At 41.3% G+C, this 17223-nt stretch overlaps 1 protein-coding gene across 2 annotated transcripts in view; it reads left to right on the top strand.

Annotated features, from left to right (window-relative positions):
* The window catches only part of LOC101172441 (disabled homolog 1), a 63451-nt gene that overhangs the window by 19894 nt on the left and 26334 nt on the right, over nucleotides 1-17223 (top strand). For both annotated transcript variants that reach the window (XM_011486466.3, XM_011486465.3), the window contains exon 2: nucleotides 4506-5103. In XM_011486466.3, the coding sequence (XP_011484768.1) occupies nucleotides 5034-5103 (70 nt within the window). In that variant the 5' untranslated portion in view covers nucleotides 4506-5033. The remainder of the gene's footprint in view (nucleotides 1-4505; nucleotides 5104-17223) is intronic.

Raw genomic sequence — 17223 nt, 5'->3', positions numbered from 1 at the left:
TAAAATCCCTCTTCCTTTTAATACAATAAGGCATATCTCGTGTTGCTAATGAAAATTGCATTCAGATAAGGTTCTTTGTGTCATGGAAAATATCTCTCCCAGCACTGACACTGCAATAGTCTTTTAAAAACATTTTTTTTAGACAGTTCCTTTTGATGGCTCTTTTGCCGCTGGACTTGTGTGACATTATCATGTCGGGAGGTTCTCATGAACTGTGACACATCATCTAGACACCCAGAAAGGAGAGCCATTTCTGACAAAACCAGCCTAAATGACCGGCTATCAGTATGGGCAAAATGCAAATGGAGTAATGTTGCTGCCCCTTTGTTCAGATCTTCGTCTCCTCAGGCAACTTATACTTTCTGTCTTACTTTAAAAGTCTATTTGAGAGCAAAAGTTCTGGTCTGGTCTTTCCAGTTGGCCCCCCTTTGAACCTTTCCCTTGATTGTTTATTCATTTATTTTTTGTGGTTGCAACACTTTCAGAGTGCAGCTCACCATGAAACACAGAGAAAATATAAAAAAGGAGATTTTTTCTTCAAGTTAGTGTTTTGATTTGATTCTATATACATGATCAAAACTGATTTATAAGTAAAACGTCCTCTCTGGACGTCTTTCAACAACTATTGCATGGAATGTGTTGGTCACTGAAATTGCCAATTTTTTGGAAAAGGAGTCCAATGATTGAAATGATTGATGAAAGTCGCCTTCTAAAGGCCGTGTCACACATCCAATTCATACATTGTGTGCATTTTCAAAGTAGGAAATTTCAATCTTTCGTGATACATGCGTGATACACTTATTAATAAGTGTTTATTGCGTTTATCATTCGTTGATGTGCGCAGATGTTTGTAGAGGGTTTCGGCTGACATGTCTTTATGTGAATTTAGTTTTGAGATGTTCAAAATTTTTCGGCGGTTGAGAATCACCCAGTTTACGCATATTTAGTGTACCGTAATTTCCGGACTACAAGCCGCTACTTTTTTCCTGCGCTTACAGCCCTGCGGCTTTTTAGGTGACGCGGCTAATTTATGGATTTAATTAGCGGCCGCCACGTACGTATTTTCGAACTCAGTGAATAGTTTGAATTCTCTATCTAACACCAAGCTCAAGGCATTTTTATTCAACACACCTCTTAGCAGCCAAACAGCATGGACTTGACTTCAGGTCTTAGACACTTCAGTCATGGTTCAACAAAACGAAACACGCATGCCCGGCCGCATCCCAGAATCCTTTGGGGCCATTAGACCCAACGTGCACGTGATCGCCGCTACATTATGATGAAGCTTTCAAGTTAAAAGCAATCGTTAAAAGCAGCGTAAAAAAGTCCACCGTCACCAACGGGTTTGGAAAAGCCGGTTTGCTGCGTGACGGAGAGAACAGCGCATGGAGTGAATTTACACTCCATTTACGGTTTCTAAGGAAACCGTAAAAGCGGAATTTTGCTTTGAAAAACTCACAGCCTCCGTGTGAGCTGGAGACATCTTCTCCTGCTGATTGAGCTGCGGGGCCGATGGCAGTCTGATGGCTCCCACATGTAACAACGCATCCGCCCCTCATACACAAAACGTACAGTATTAAGTCCGATTGCTTTCCACAGAAACGATTTGCTCCATCCACCGGCGCAACGGGGACGAAGTGCTCCTCCTTGAAGCCGCGCTGGCCAGAGGTGTCGGAGTAGATAGGAAGGGGAGACAAGGAGCGCGCGGGGCGGGAGCGGAGCGCAGAGGCGTCGGCGGAGTGCAGAGGCTTCTGAATTCTGACGCACGCGCCGCACTGAGGCGCGCGTATCGCGCTGAGGCGCGCGCTTTTCAGTCGCCGCTGCTTTACCGTTGTGTTTTCTAACCAGTCCTGTTACTCCCATAACGCTGCTGCGACACAAGCGGAAGGAGAGCTTTTCCCGTTCACCCCTCCATGCACTGCTGCTACTTGCTAATTCTTAAACACGTACAACAGAATGGCGAGCCGGGCGTTGGCCCCGCCTTTAGCCCCTAAGACTCATGGGAAATGGGGAATCGCGGATGTAAATTTCCTCATTATAACTGAGGGATGTAATGTTGATTATATGGTTACTCTTTGTAATTTTATGTTAGATACCTAGATTGTCAATAAGTAAAAAAAAAAAATGAAATAAAAACACCATAACTGAGGGACTTGTGAACAGAATATAGGTCCATGCTGTTTGTCAGATGTCGATACACTCAAATACGTGACCCAGAGGCACCACCCACAATGTGCTAATGTATTGCACTCACTCTGGGATGCTGGGCGTGATCTGTCAGGATGACAATATCGGCTATCACATGTGCGGCTTGTACTCTGACGTGGCTTGTATATGTATAAAAGCAGTCAAACACGTGAATATGGGTGGGTGCGGCTTACACGTGAATATGGGTGGGTGCGGCTTGTAATCGGGTGCGCTTTGTAGTCCGGAATTTACGGTAGTTTATTTGCAACTATTACGTAAATATTACACAATTGTGCGTGATTTTTGCAAGACACACAAAGAAATTTATGGCTTTCCATGCCCATTCCACGTATGGGCCTTGACACACGTACCACAGATTTTTAACTTTTATATTGTGTATATGACGCAGTTTTTGAAGGAGAAACTGTCACCCGCTTTGTGAAAATAATTTAAAAATAAATCAAAATTCCATTTGAAGCATTGACTTATTAATTCAAAGCTGGAAAAAACTCGGATTCATCAAAAAATACCCATTTCGGAGCTGTTAAACACAAACTTGTTAATCCTTTCCTTTTTCACTCAATCTAATACACACACACGTGTGCGCACACACACACGAGCACACACACACACGCACACACATACATGACAATTTTAATGTTTAGTGCAAATTTGGTGAGTGTTGCTCCAGCCTTTTTATTACACAGCTATACTCCAATATATGAAAGACTTGGTCTCATATAATTACGGCCGGATACAAACTGCAATTATTCATTTTTCCTCCACGATCCCTTTTCAAACGGTCTGCACTATCTTTAATTTTAAAGGGATGCCATTCATCTGTCACTTCCACATCAAAGTCCCTAAATGGTCAAAGTTCAACTGGTTTAGCTTTAGTTTTGTACGTAGAACCTGATAAGGAACTTAAAAACCTGCGTAGCGATGTGTGAACGTGACAGTTTGGAATATTAAATTTACATAGACTTTTCATTTCAAGAGGTCCCTTGATCATGTGCAGCATTTAAAAACACATGTTAGGTTTAAATCAAAATACCCCCAATAGGTAAATACATTTGCTTTTCCCAGAAAATAAAGCAGAACTTGTGGTTTGACAGCCAAAACAGATTATTTAACAGAGTCCTTGAAGTTTTCTCTGCAACCATGATTATCAAACGGAGATTCTTTTGAGACGCATCAATAAAAACAAAACATTATTCACATTTTTTCTTGAAGCAACTTCTTTTTATTAAAGCCTCATACTAAAAGCCGAACACAACATGCTTAGTCACAACTGAGGATAAGATTGAATTACAGCATAAGCAGAACGTTTTTTTTCCACTTCAACTTCAAGTCCCACTGGGCAAATTCTGGAGCTGTAGATCTGAGTTCTTTTTATTCAGCAGGGGGCTGGTGTTTTATTATTACAAAGAATGTCCACAGAACATGAAAATAAGAACAATACTTGTTTTGCTACACATGTAAATCCATTCTTCTGAACACAGAGTGCAGGTTTGTCAGTAGAGAACCCTTTTTCTTTTTGAAAGATAAAGCTGAGAGTGCCAAACAAATGAAGGCCCTTCCAAAACAAAAGCCAGCAACAGAAGGTGAAAGGATTGTTTGAACGGTGAGAATAAAAGAGAACAACCAGATTTGTGTTGTCACCGTGTCTCCATACGCGTTCACATTGTCACGCGGGATAATATTTGCCCGGTGCTGGTTGTGTGGCGGCTCTGTTTCGGGGGGCCGAGCAGGCCAAAGGCCTGTTTCTCCAACAATGGTGCCTCTTCTTGCCAACACAAGCAGCGCCAGCCACCATGCCAGCTTGGCTCTGCGTCTGTGTTTGCAGCGGATGATTCAAGGGCATTTAAGCACAATGTTGGGAAGTGGTGGTGGGTGCGGGTTTTAGTTTGTGGGCGACTGTGCTTGGATTCCCACCACAGTTTGCTTTCAAACAGCCTGTCATTCATGGCTCTCTGCTACTTCCCCTCCTCTCATGCTGTTTGCTTGAAGTATTAAAAATCCATCTTCTGAAAATGTGCTCTGCACGCACAGAAGCACAGGTCATGCTTCGCCCTTCTGTATTTACTCGCAAGCACCACATACACCATGAGTGTTAAATATTTCACTGGAGGTCTTCGAGGTTGGGCGTTAAGGCTTTGGATGCACCCTCATAAAGGTCTGATGATCCAGAAAACACAACATCTTTGTTTATTTGTTAAATGAATGGCTACCACTTTACACGTGCATTAACTGCTGCAATATCTGAGTGAGGAGATTTGAATTTTTAACCAGCTGAACACTGTCTTCTTCCTTTACAGAGCTCTGAGATGCTACCTGCGATGGGCTGTCAAACTGCATCTGAAGTACCCTGCCAAAGAATAATACCCACTTGTGACCTACTCTGAAGAACAATATTTGATTCCATCTGTGTTGCAAATTTCCCCCTGAGGGGCATACTCCTGAGCAATAGGTGAACCTTCAGAAAAGAGCAACAGTGGACCATGTGATACTTGACCTTCACAGACAGAACTCAGGTACGCTCTAGAGGATGTCAGATCTGATCTGAAGCTGCACTCGAAAGGCTCGCTCAGCTCACATTTGAATATTTTGTTTACCCGAGCACCATGCGCCGACGTGACAGAACGTAGTTATTAATGTTGGATCTTCATTTACCGAGGAGACCTCGAACCGTTGTCGGCATGGATTTGAAGGTTTTGATTTTCAAAGAGCGACTGTGAGAACCCCAGGAGTCTCTGGGAGGAGGAGGAGGAGGACAGTGGGAGCTTGGAGGATTAGCTAATTCGCTGTTTACCCATGTGGGATCTGCTGTGAAGAGGCAGAGGAGGATGTCAGCAGAGGCCGAGCTCCAGTCAGGTGTAAAAACCAGCCAACGCAAGGAGTCCAGGAGGATCAAAGGTACGTCCAGTTTGATCACATCTCAACATTGCAATGCATTATGGGATTCTGTAAAATATTCAAGTGTTATGGTGTTGACGAGTTTGTCAATCTGATACTAAGTTCACACCATCCTCTGCGTTCAAGTGACCACTTCCAATGAAAGTGCCTACTCACCGGCTGCCTCGACCACCGTTTAAGTTCTCACTGAACTGTGACCAATGCGGGACTCAGATTTGATAGTGTACACGGAACACGGCAGTCCTAACCATTTGCAAATATGATCAGGAAGGAGAACTAAACAAATTTGCTTTTTTTCCCGTCCGGAATTTTATGACACCAAGTTGTTCATAAATCGGAATAGAGCAGTGAAAGAAAAAGCCTGGGGCAAGTTTGCGGGATTTGCACCGCTTCAACAGTTCACATCAAGCCTCATCCCTCTGTAGGAGGTGGACAAGCGCTAGTAACAGTAGAAAAAACAAAAGAAGAAGCCCCTCCCTGCCGCAACCTCCTTGTCCGTTGTGTGAACAGCACCGACTGGAGGCGCGTTCATGAACCCGCGTGTGGCTTTACAGGCTGTGTGTAGGTAAAGTCTATGTAAACTTGCATATATGCACATTTAGGGCTTCTGTGTTCAAAACTTTTGTGTTCACGCGTCACTGCACAAGTTTTTACGACCATTTTTGGGAACCACGTATAAAGGTTTCACCAATTGAGCAGTGAAGGACTCTGATTTGGTAGTGATGAATGGATGAGTACCAACTGTTGGAAAATTTATCATGGAGGAGAGATTAATAGTTGCGGGTTGTGCCGGAATTACACGACACATCTTTCTAATATCAGAATAGAGCTGTGAAAAAAAAGCCTGGAGCACAATTTGCACGATTTGCACCCGCTCTTCCAACTGTAGACGGTGGACATGAACGCCAGTGTAAACACCGTAAGCTAAATGTCACATGACAGGTGTGAACGTAGCATAACAGCTATTTCTTATATCTTTCATATTTTTTAAATGTTTGTCAGACAGCGATCATTACTCCATGCCTTTTTTTTTGGACGGGGCTACATGACTTGAGGCAACCCAAGAAAAGCTCCTCTGAATCAATTAAGCTGTTAGGTTTTTTTTTTTTTCTCACAGCCGTAACAGCTACTCCGTGTAACCTCAGGGTTTGGTTGTGCCATAATTTAGGTGTTATGGACAGGCTAATTCACAGCCTGTCGCTTTGATGAACAGCAAAAGTGCTGTAGCAGGACGAGGCGCTCTCAGACCGTCCACCGGGAGATTGAATTGGGACCGAATTGGATGAGAGGAGTGAAATGAACACAGAGGAGTTGTGAGTGGGATTAACTGAGAGGATGGAAGAAGTGAGCAATAAAGTGGAAGCTTTGGCGTTTGCTCTTCTCCTCTCCATTCTGTCCCTTTCCCCATCCGCTCTCCGTCCATGAATTGAGCTACTCCGGCAAGTCCAGTAAATCTGGCTTCAGCTGGCTGGCCGTTACGAGGCCACAGGGCCAGGTCCTCCATGGCTGTTTCACTGGCTCTGTCGGATCGCTCTGATAAATGACCCGGCTCAAGGAGGGCCCATCGATTTGAGTTAAGTGGAGGGGGGAGTGCACCATGAGAGGCGGTTACTGCGCCGCCAGACGGCTCATGAGTGGAGGCTATCAGCACATACTATCAGCCCCCCAACTTTAACATGTTAATCACGTGCTGCTGAGACCATTGTGGCTATCAGTGGGGATGTTATTTAGATCCATATAAATGGAAATTGGGGAGCAGAAATGCATGCCAACCAGGGGTGTTCTGAACCAGCTTTTTGGTCAAGGACACAGTCAAGGATCAAGATGATGACATATTTAGATAAAGTGCCACTTATATTAAAATGGGAAGGAAGCAGCGAGTGCAATTGGTGGGGTTTCATGGTTTTATGGAGCCCAAATTGTTTTGCCATTACAAAATCAACCAATTAATTTCATATAAATATACAAAAAGATCGTGAAATTATGAAAAACCTGCACACAGATTTTAAATTAGCCATAATATTATTACATATATTTCATGTTGCTTCAAAAACCTCTTTGTTATTTCAAAACAGCGTTTTAAAATATTCATTTTTAATCATGTTGGATATTAATATAAAGTCGTAGACCATTCAGTTAAAGATCAAGACAACTAGGTTTTCAAAAATTTTCAAATGATGAAACAAAACATTAGGGTACAGTAAAATAATAATGAACTATGGGACCGATTATACACTTTTATTGTGATATCTTTACCATTTCAGCATTATATATACCGGTATTATGACAATGTTGTTGAACAGTAAGGCTAATAGGGATATTTAAACATTTATAAATACATAAAAAATCTCCTGCCAGTCACGTCTTTGACCAATCAAGTGGAGCCCTTCATATCTCAGATCAATCGGATGAACCCCTTAGTGTCTTTGACAAATTGAATGCAGCCCTTTCATATTAGATGCCTGCCTCCTATTTAGGCATGGGTCTTTAGGAGTATACTTACAGGTATGTTGACTTTCATTAAGTAAAACTGTTGCAGTGATTTATTTGTGAATGTTTCGCAAGTCATACCATCATCGCAATATTGATCACTAAAATGACACATCGCAAGTTTTCCTCATAGTGTGCAGCCCTGGAACACAGATCAACAGATCCTCTTGTAAGGAGCCCTGGAGCATTTAGGGTCACAAACTTTACAGGAAGTTAAGGAAAGTGGGCCAAATACTCCTGGAACCAGGACTTCAACCAGCCACTGCCAGACTAACTGGGTTTAAGTGATTTCAAAGTCAGCCATTAATCAAGCTGCCATAAATAACAATCTAAGCCCAAATGTTATCACCTTATAAGTCAAAATCAGGGCAAACAAGATTCTGTCATCAAAGAAACACCACAAAAACCTTGTTGAGTAATTTGTCATCCAACATTTCTTCAAATAGCCACATTCACTGCCACTAAAGATGTTAGCTAAATTTAGTGGAGGAGCTAAAACATTTCATATTGGGAACGGAACAGGGGCAGAAGACTTTGGAAGGGTAGTCAATAAGACCGCCAGAGTGGAAGGCCATTGCGTTAAGTGAAATGATCCCCCTGTAGCTCCGCTCCTGCCTAAATTCAAATTTCAGCTATCTAATCTGTCCACTTACTATGGTCCACAGCGTCAACACTCTACCTCATTGCTACCTCTTGCACATGACATGTTTACACACAAATTTTGTACGAAATTTCTCACAATAATTTCGGACATTCTTCATTACAGTTCATATTTGGACATTTGTATATACTGATCTGTTTGTTTGACATTACATTTCGTTGTTCCTTGCTATTCTTGCACTGTAATGGTGATGCTTGTCATTGTACAACCGACAACGACGATAAAGCAAATCTGATATAATCTAATCTAATGTGGTAACAGCACAGTTCAGTCCTTTTGGAACGTTCATTGCACGCTTGTGGTGATTGAGATGTGTGCGTGGAATGTTTATTGTGCACGTGGAGGCTTGGTACACACTCGTACACAATTGTGAATTTGACGAAGTGGTAATCTTGTTTTTTAATCCTTCCTCAGTTCCCTCTCGTCACATTTTTTGTTTTTGTTTTTTGCCCCGTCCTGAAATGTCTCAGCTGATTCTTGTGTAGTTTCTAAAATTTTACTTCTGGTTTGAGTGGTTAAAGCCCTACTTGAGTGTATTAATTAAACATGCAGTTTCTGTCACATGTGTTTCTTGTCTCCTGCTTTTGAGTCCCCAAAAACCACATTTCAAGGAAGGTTCAACAAATTTGCAATCTTGCAAAGAGGGATAGTTTAGACAGGCATGTATAATTGACTTCAAAGTTTAAGACAACCCCATGAAGGCTTTTAGGAAGGCTAATGTGGCAGTAAAATCTAGAAAGGTTGTACCAAAACCATGAAAAAGGCTCCTTTCAAAACACTGAGCCTATCTTTTTATGCCGTCTGAGGATAATCGATATGAAAACAAGCTTAAAAAACAACATCACTAAATAAAGTTTAGCAATGAGTGTTGTGGGCAAGGTTATCTGGTGTTTTCGAGTAGCTTTATCGTTTAAAATGAATAGCCTTTTAGCCTTCACACTAATTTTCGGGGTCAAGAAATGTTCACTTAAATAAAAATAATATAGTGAAAACAAATAAACCAACTGAAAGCAAAACCTATGTAAATATGTGACTCAAAAATTTTTGTAAACCTGATTTAACCTCTTTAGACTTGGTGTCTAATCCATGAATATCACATTTTGAGTTATTTTATCTCATTTTATTAGAGCGGTGCAAATCTGGTGTTTAACAGGGACCCTGTAGTTAACTCAAGTATTTTCTCGGATCTTAAGAGGTTAAAGTTTTTTTTTTTAGCTCATCCGTCGCCATCATGGCCTAAGGTGGATGGCTCAGTTGGCTTGAACTCGGAAAACCGGGGTTCCTATACCAGAGGGCCTTTTGCGCCACTGCCGAATTTTCTAACCCCTAGAAGGCTCAAGTCTGCACACTGCCAGTCTCCCCCCCGGATAAAACAGGTCTGTGTGAGGAAGGGCATCCTGCATAAAAATCTCAAACCACTCAAAACAAACCACCTGTGTGAAACAGTAACCACTGAGGGGAAATGCTATTTTGGTGGGTTATGATGTCACAGAACTCTTGTCTTTCTGAGCAAAAAAGTGAAACAAACACCGGGACGAATTTCGTGCGCGATTTTCGCCGACGTTTAACGCCTCGTGACTAAACAAAGGGCACCAATGAGAGTGTGCACACCGACGCGAAAAAACGCCACGCGTCAAAAAAAAAAAACGCCTCGGGTTTGTTTTGTTTTTTTGACGCGTCGCGTTGAAATCTATTCGACCAATGAGAATGGCGCTTTTGCAAACGTGTCTGGAGCTTCTGAAGTTACAGTAAAACACAACTTGGGGGCGCTCAAACACAAAACTGCCTTGCTGAGCACACATACCAGCGAAGAAGATAGACGCCGAGTTGCATCTACACAGCCGCGAAGAAATAATGACGGACATTCTAAAATATCCCCGAACCTGGTGCTTGAAATATTCATGTTTTCTTTGTATGATTCTGACAAGCGCGTAAATACTTGCTCTCTCCTTCTGAGTGAAAAGCGACTTTAAGAAGCGTAAAGTTGCACAGCGCCACCTTGTGTACAGGAGTATTTCTGTTTTACATAAAGCGCCATCTAATGTCAGGGAATGAAATTGCATGTTCGCTCGGCTCATCGTCAGCGAAAATCGCCTGGGTGTGAACACAAAAAACGTGGCGAAAAACGCTGGCGAATAACGCCTGGCGAATATTCGTCCAAGCAGATGGGTAAATGCTAAGTGGTTAGTCGGTGAACTGCATTTAGCTGCAATCAAATTTGTCATTGAAAGCGCTTCAGCCTGGAAGCTGAAAAGTTTTTATCTTGTAGGAAGAAATAGAATGAGATTCAAAGAAACTAAGAGTTTAAATGGGTTAACACCTAACTTTTTTTTAACTATATAAATATAACAGGTTAGAATTTTAGCCCAGTTGTTTTCAAATCCAAGACTGGACAGTTTGAAACAGCTTCGAAAAGACGAGGAATGATCAACAATTTTGTTATATTTTTTGTAATCGATGAAGCAAAATTCAGCGTCCAGAGCAGGAGGCAAAATCATTGAGACCTGACAAAAAATTACAAAAAAAATAAAAAAGTAAAAAGTTACATCCATTGTCTGATTGGTCCTTTTATATCAGGTGACACGATCTTGCTGTAATGTCAATTAAAACTCCAATGTCACAGTAATGTCTCACATCTCATCTTCATATAACACATTCTTTAGCACATAGCCTTACACATACAAAGGCTCATTGGTTTAATCAGTGTCATATCATGAAATTGAAAAGTTTAAAAGTAACAGAAAGTGTAATAATTCAAATTACAATCCTTCACAAATGTATGTTTTTTTTTACTGCACTCTAGGAGAGTTTAGAATTTGATTTTTATAAAAAAGACATAGTGTCTGCTTTGTTTCTTTATGTCTTCTGCAATTTGTACCCTGGAGCAAAAGTGTTTTAACAATTACTCTAACTCAATATGAGCAATAACTCATGTTTATTTTTATTTGAAAAGAAAATCAGAGGAAAGATCTAATATGTAATGCATTACACATATTTTCATTTTGAGAAGATAATAAAACAAAAACTGAGGGTAAAAAAAGGTTTTTGGACCATTAAAAAACCACAAGAGTTTATCTTCAATACATGTTTCCTGTTTGAAATTAACATTAAACTTTTGAATAGTGCTTTTTTTGTTTAAAAATATAATATTTAAAAGATTAAAAACAATATCTTGGATTGAACAGGGAATATATGAATGTTACATTTTTCCTAAGATTGTTAAGACAAAATTTTGCATGGAGGATTTTTAGCAGCTCAGACAACATCACACCAAATACTAACTAAATATGTTTTAAGCAAGAATCTCAGCTTGTGGCCCTTGAATTCAGCTCTGCCCAGAGCACTTAGAAGCTGAATTTCTGAGCAACTGTTTTGTTTTTACTCTGAACCTTTCTCATGGCTTAAAAAAAATCCCTTTGTTACATGAGTAATGATTTATTATAAAACTTCTCCAAATTAAAAAAAAAAATTATTCGTTTTCTCTAGACTAATGTGGAATCACTGGTGTCAACATCAGACAAGAACACTTCAATAGCTTTTTCCTTCTGGAATGGGGTACCTTCATGTTTTAGGGAAAACTTATTGATGCAGCTCAATAGAAGCACATTTGATCAAATTTGTATCAACAAGACGATCAATGGTAGAGAAGCAGCTGTACCAATGTGGGGCAATCATGGTCTACATTTACTGAAAAAGTTTGTCACACATAGCGAACGTAGCGTTCATGTATTTTACACAATTTTCCGACAGTGACCTGATAGATTTCTCCCTTCTCCTTAATCGATAAAAACACATTCCTCTGTTTTTTAACATGCATACAGATAGTGATAGCTTTACTTCACCGTTGGATTTCTTTCTTTTACAAATACTTGGGGAGAAAAAAATCAAACCCAACTGCAGCAAAGTCTGTCACGTAGAGCTAAAGCCTCCTACCATCCATCCTCAGAATTGTGTTTGCATGCATGACTTTACTCTATTTCCATAGCAACTGTTGCTCGCTGCTGGTCTGTGCAGAGGAAATAATTCATTTGGAAAAGGTAGACAAGGAGTGAAGGAAAGATTGATATTGAAGGAAAGTGGATGAGAAGCGGCTTTTAAACATGGAGTCTTTGCACTGACTGTGCTGCTGTTACTTCAGGACTGGACTGGTCTCCAAGCTTAAGGTGAAACTGTAAGTGGTGTTCATGCATGAGAGGTTCACATGCATGCATTGTGTCAGGGTCCTGTAGAATGACTCCCAATGATATTATTTCAAGTTAAAAGGACCTATATGATGCAAAATCAACTTTTCTGAGCTTTCAAGAGGATTATAATGTTAATTCCTCACTAAAGAACAACCCCGAAGCGGTTTTTGGATATAGTCACGCATTCCTGCGTATTCCCCTAAAACCCTGCGCTCTGAGCCCCAGCCCCTCCCTATCCAACAAAAACGAGTGAGTTCTCACATTGTGACATTACTCAGTGGGGAACAGCCCCTTCCAGGAAGACTCTCCGCTTCCAGCTCCGTCCCCAGGCTGACACACACACCCACTTTCTCCACAAGCTAGCAATGATTGGCTAAAACGCTTTTCTTTTATATGCACTATATGCACATCCATCTTTGCAAAAAATGTGGATGTTGTTTGTTTTCGTGGGCAAAACTAAGACACGCTGGTGGGCCCGGTTCTATGTTGACGTCATGAAATGGGTGGGACTAACAAGGAGCGAATGGCGGTGTCTCAGAGATCAATCAAGTCGTCTTACTTTCGGGTAGGAAAATTAGCAGGTAAAATAACTCATAATTAACTAAAAAATCATTCTTTAGTGTGCCATAAGTAATATATTATCATAAATATGGATATAGTTTACTCTGCAAAGCTTAAAATTAGCATGCTATGGGCCCTTTGAAGTGGGGAGTATTAGGTGTTTGTTCTAGCCTAATGCTATGTTCACAACAGGAATGTAACACTAAACACGCATTCGTGAACATGCTTTTCAATATGGTGTTCACACTAGAGGAGTAGGGAGGGGCTTCTCCATCTTCTTTTACTAACTATTAGCACATCAGCCTGGAAGAGGCTTGGTGTGAAAATGTCGAGGCAGTGCAAATTTCCCAAATCTTACTCCAGGTATTTTCTTTTCCAGCTCTATTCCTACAGATGAAAGACTTGGTTCCATATAATTTCGGACACGAACCATGATTATTAATTTCTCCTTCATGATCAATATTCAAACGGTTAGCACTGCCGTGAAGTAACCCTTGTGCTATCCTAGGCACTTTAACGTTGGGAGTTGGGTCATCTAGACCCACTAGACAGTGCGCTGAACCTTTTTTCTTAAATGATTTGTGATCTTCACTGGTGTCCATGGATTACATGAAATCTTTCCACCTTTATCCACCTTTGTCATGGTAGGGAGAACACGTCAGTGCAATGGGGGGGTCATCTAAGATAGCACAAGAGTTAAAAGCGATGCCATCCATACGTCACCACCAAGTCTAAGTCCCTGATTGGTCAAAGCTCATCCTGGAAACTTATTTGAGAGCTTGAAAGTGCTAAATGTGGATTTATACAGTTGAAAACGTGCTGCCAAAGGTGGTAAAAACGTAGCTTCAGCTTCCAGAAACGTTTTGCTGAAACAAAAGAAGCAGACTGTGACAACAAATTTGTTTTGAATTTAAAATTCAAATGATATCAATGTGCTTTAAAATATTTTTTAGCCTTGTTTCGTATTTTTAGAGACCTCAGAGTGACAAAACTCTTGAAGGATTTGGCAAAAAATATAAAATTGATTTAAAGTTGTTTTTTTTTTGTCGTTTAGTTGTTGCCAAACTGGCATGAAATGATGTGACGGAACACTTTCTGAACCAAAAAGTGGGACAGACAAGTTGGACTAGTATATAAGCAGGCAATAAGTTCTCATTGAATTTTTGGTAAACTGCACCTGGCTCAGATCAATTTTTTTATCGAAAGAGCTTCAGCCTGGAAGTTAAAGGGATTTGTCTGGTTAAAAAAAAAGCTGGAAAGAGATCCAAAGAAACTGAACTGAGCATTTAAATGGGTTAACACATAATTAATTCACTATATAAATAAAACAGTTAGGTTAGGATGTTTGCCTGGTTGGTATCAAATCCAATATTAAATAGTTTTGAACTGCGTTAAAAAAGACAAGACCGAATTTTTGCTAATTGAAGCCCAAACAGAACCAACTAAAAGCCCACTTCTAATAGGAATTATTTGATGCTTTTAATCCTCCAAATTGTCAGACCAGCTCTACAGACACTCGGTTCAGTTCAGCGCAAACGTATTTATATCCTGCTGGCTTTAGAGGGGATGGGAAAGCCACCTTAACCTTTGATCTGGACTCCCCCCATTCTGAGCTTGCGCGAAGCGACAGGCGTCAGTGGAAGAAAAAAGGCGTCCTTTTCACAAGAAGACTCCCAGAGACAGACTCTGGAAGGGAAGATGGCCATCTGCCTCGACCAGTTGGGGGTTGAGAGGACAGGAAAGAGACTGACACAGGAACGTTAGGTCAGGGACACCAGCAATTAAAATAAGGAAAGAGACACACTGAATGATATAAAAAGAGAGTAAAAAGACCCGAGTGATGATAGGGGGCCCATTGGGTCCATATTTGGAGACGGGGTTTACAGTGGAATAAAACACTGCTTCATATTGAGTGTCTTATTTTTGCAGGTGTGGAACTATGGGGGGGCAAGAGGGGGCAGTAAAAAGCTGTGGCCTTCAATTTTTAAGCTAATATTTTTATTATATATATATATATATATATATATATATATATATACATATATGCGTGTATATGTGTGTGTAAAAGGAGATGTTGGCAGATGGGAGATAATGACACAAAGACACACTCTCAGGAACGTTCAAAGGTTAAGCTGCCTCCGTGCTCAAATCCTCAACAAAAAGTTTCTTGTTGCCAACCCCTCATATCTGGAGGGGCACTTCTGACTCTCCATCTGTTGCCATCTGCGCATTCACTGTCCCCATTTTTGCGTGGCAGAGAGACTGAATCAACTCTGTGCACAGGAGGTAAACCCCCGAAACAATATGGAGCGAGATGAAGCGCTTTCTCTGTGGCTGGGTCTTGTAACCTACAAGACGGGGAGGGAAAAAAACACACATCCTGGATCTTAATTAAAAATTTGATTTGTATGATTTAAGTTAGAAAAAGGGATAAAGGTTTCAAAAGGAGGACACACAACGTCCCTGGACATGTGTACCTTAAAGCACTTTTCTTGCATGTTGCAATAATTTAGGCAACCTGCTGTATAAAAAACAATGACTTTCAGGCTTTTGGGGCCAAAAAAAAGGCCATTCAACTTTCGGTCAACATAAATCTAGGAAACCAGAGGAATAAGTCACATCCTGTCACACAAACACCTTTTTCTTCCTCGCCTCTTTGCTACAGTGTGTCACAACATGAAACGGCATGCCCCACAGCTCTTTAGTTTTCAAATACAGCACACTCATCTTGATCTAAACCCAGAGCACGTAGCGGAAGAGTTATGCCACTGAATCAAGTCTGAATTCATACGTAAGCCCTCGTTTTTTCTTCTTTCTTTTTCCTTTTTTTCTATGACTTTAATTTGAATCGTGAACCTCTAAATCTCTCCTGAAGTGCTTCATGGGGGAAATGGCGTGCTGTATGTAAAGGAACAAATGGCACAGAACATCTGGTTTGAGCTCATCTGAGAGAGTTGCACTCAATTGGAGCGATTGTGTTTAAAATGCATCTGGAGCAGCATGCATTTTACATTAGCGTATGAGTCAGGAAGATCAGGGCAGAATACATAATACCGCCCGAGCAGACTGTATATAGTAGGGTTGGTTTGAACGGAATAATGATCACAGCAGCACGCCCTTTGTGTCCTGCTGGGTCTTTAAGCATGTTTGTCATTTTGTGCAGTGTTTCTGCATGTCTGCTCTGTGAGTACACCAGCTCGCTTAGAGCCAGCAAGTGGCTCCGCAGTTCACTGTATAAGGCTCATTATCCACTGGTAAAAGAAACCAGCCTGAATGAGACCCAGATTTGACATTCACTTGCTTCGAGACTTTAATGACTTTAGCATCTGTACTTTAGTCCTTCCCCCACTTTAGAGAATACAGCCCTCATGAATAAGTGAGAGGGTTGCACAGCAGAGACAAGCACTTACATTTTTTTTCTCATTTGCACAAGCCCCTTAATTTGATCTTTTCTAATTTTACTCATTTTTTCGTGGAAGGGAAGGATCAATTGAGTTTTTGAATGGGTTGGAATAATGTTTGTGTGCTGATTTTGGTGCTTTATGTATTAGTCCGTTAGGGATGTTCTACCTTACCCAGCCTCCTAAGTGTGCTGCTTACTGATGAATTGGTCGGTCTCCTGACCTAGATTTGAGTGAGGAAGGGCCCTGGAAACTGTTAAATTCTCCAAGGTGCTGGTAACCTTGATTCGAAATCCTGCTGTCTCTTTGTGTAAATGCGACAGGAGCCCGTGTGCTGCCAGCAACGCAGCGCACACAGGCCAGGAACGGTTGATATACATTTTAGACGCAGGAGATATTGCTGGAGGCTGGCATCCACACAACCAAAACTGTATGTCAGAGTCGGAGCCGAGACCAAATGAGAAAGGTGTCAGTGTCAAGGAGATGTCACCGCGACTGCATAGACAGAATAATCAGTAATAGGCAAGGGGGGGGGGGGGGGGGGGGGTGCCTGAGGCCTTGAACACACACATGCACACACACATACCCCTTCTACCACCTTCGCACTACAATCCATCAAACAGGGAGGGCTTCGGTGGATTGAGGGTAATCACCGAAGCGAGAGGATTCGTCTCAATAGCAGCCATTCAAGCTGGTTTGTCACCACCAACAGCACCCATGGGAAAGAAGGGCATGGGTGTAACAGACGAGCAAGCCCACCAGCTGGCTCAGCCACCCCAAAACCTCCTGACCAGGCTTTTGTTCCCGGATGCCCCTCTGTTCT

The sequence above is a fragment of the Oryzias latipes genome, chromosome 17 (genome assembly GCF_002234675.1).
Source record: "Oryzias latipes chromosome 17, ASM223467v1".
Taxonomy (NCBI): domain Eukaryota; kingdom Metazoa; phylum Chordata; class Actinopteri; order Beloniformes; family Adrianichthyidae; genus Oryzias; species Oryzias latipes.
The sequence above is the reverse complement of the archived record's forward strand: the minus strand, read 5'-3'. Positions and strand labels throughout refer to the sequence as shown.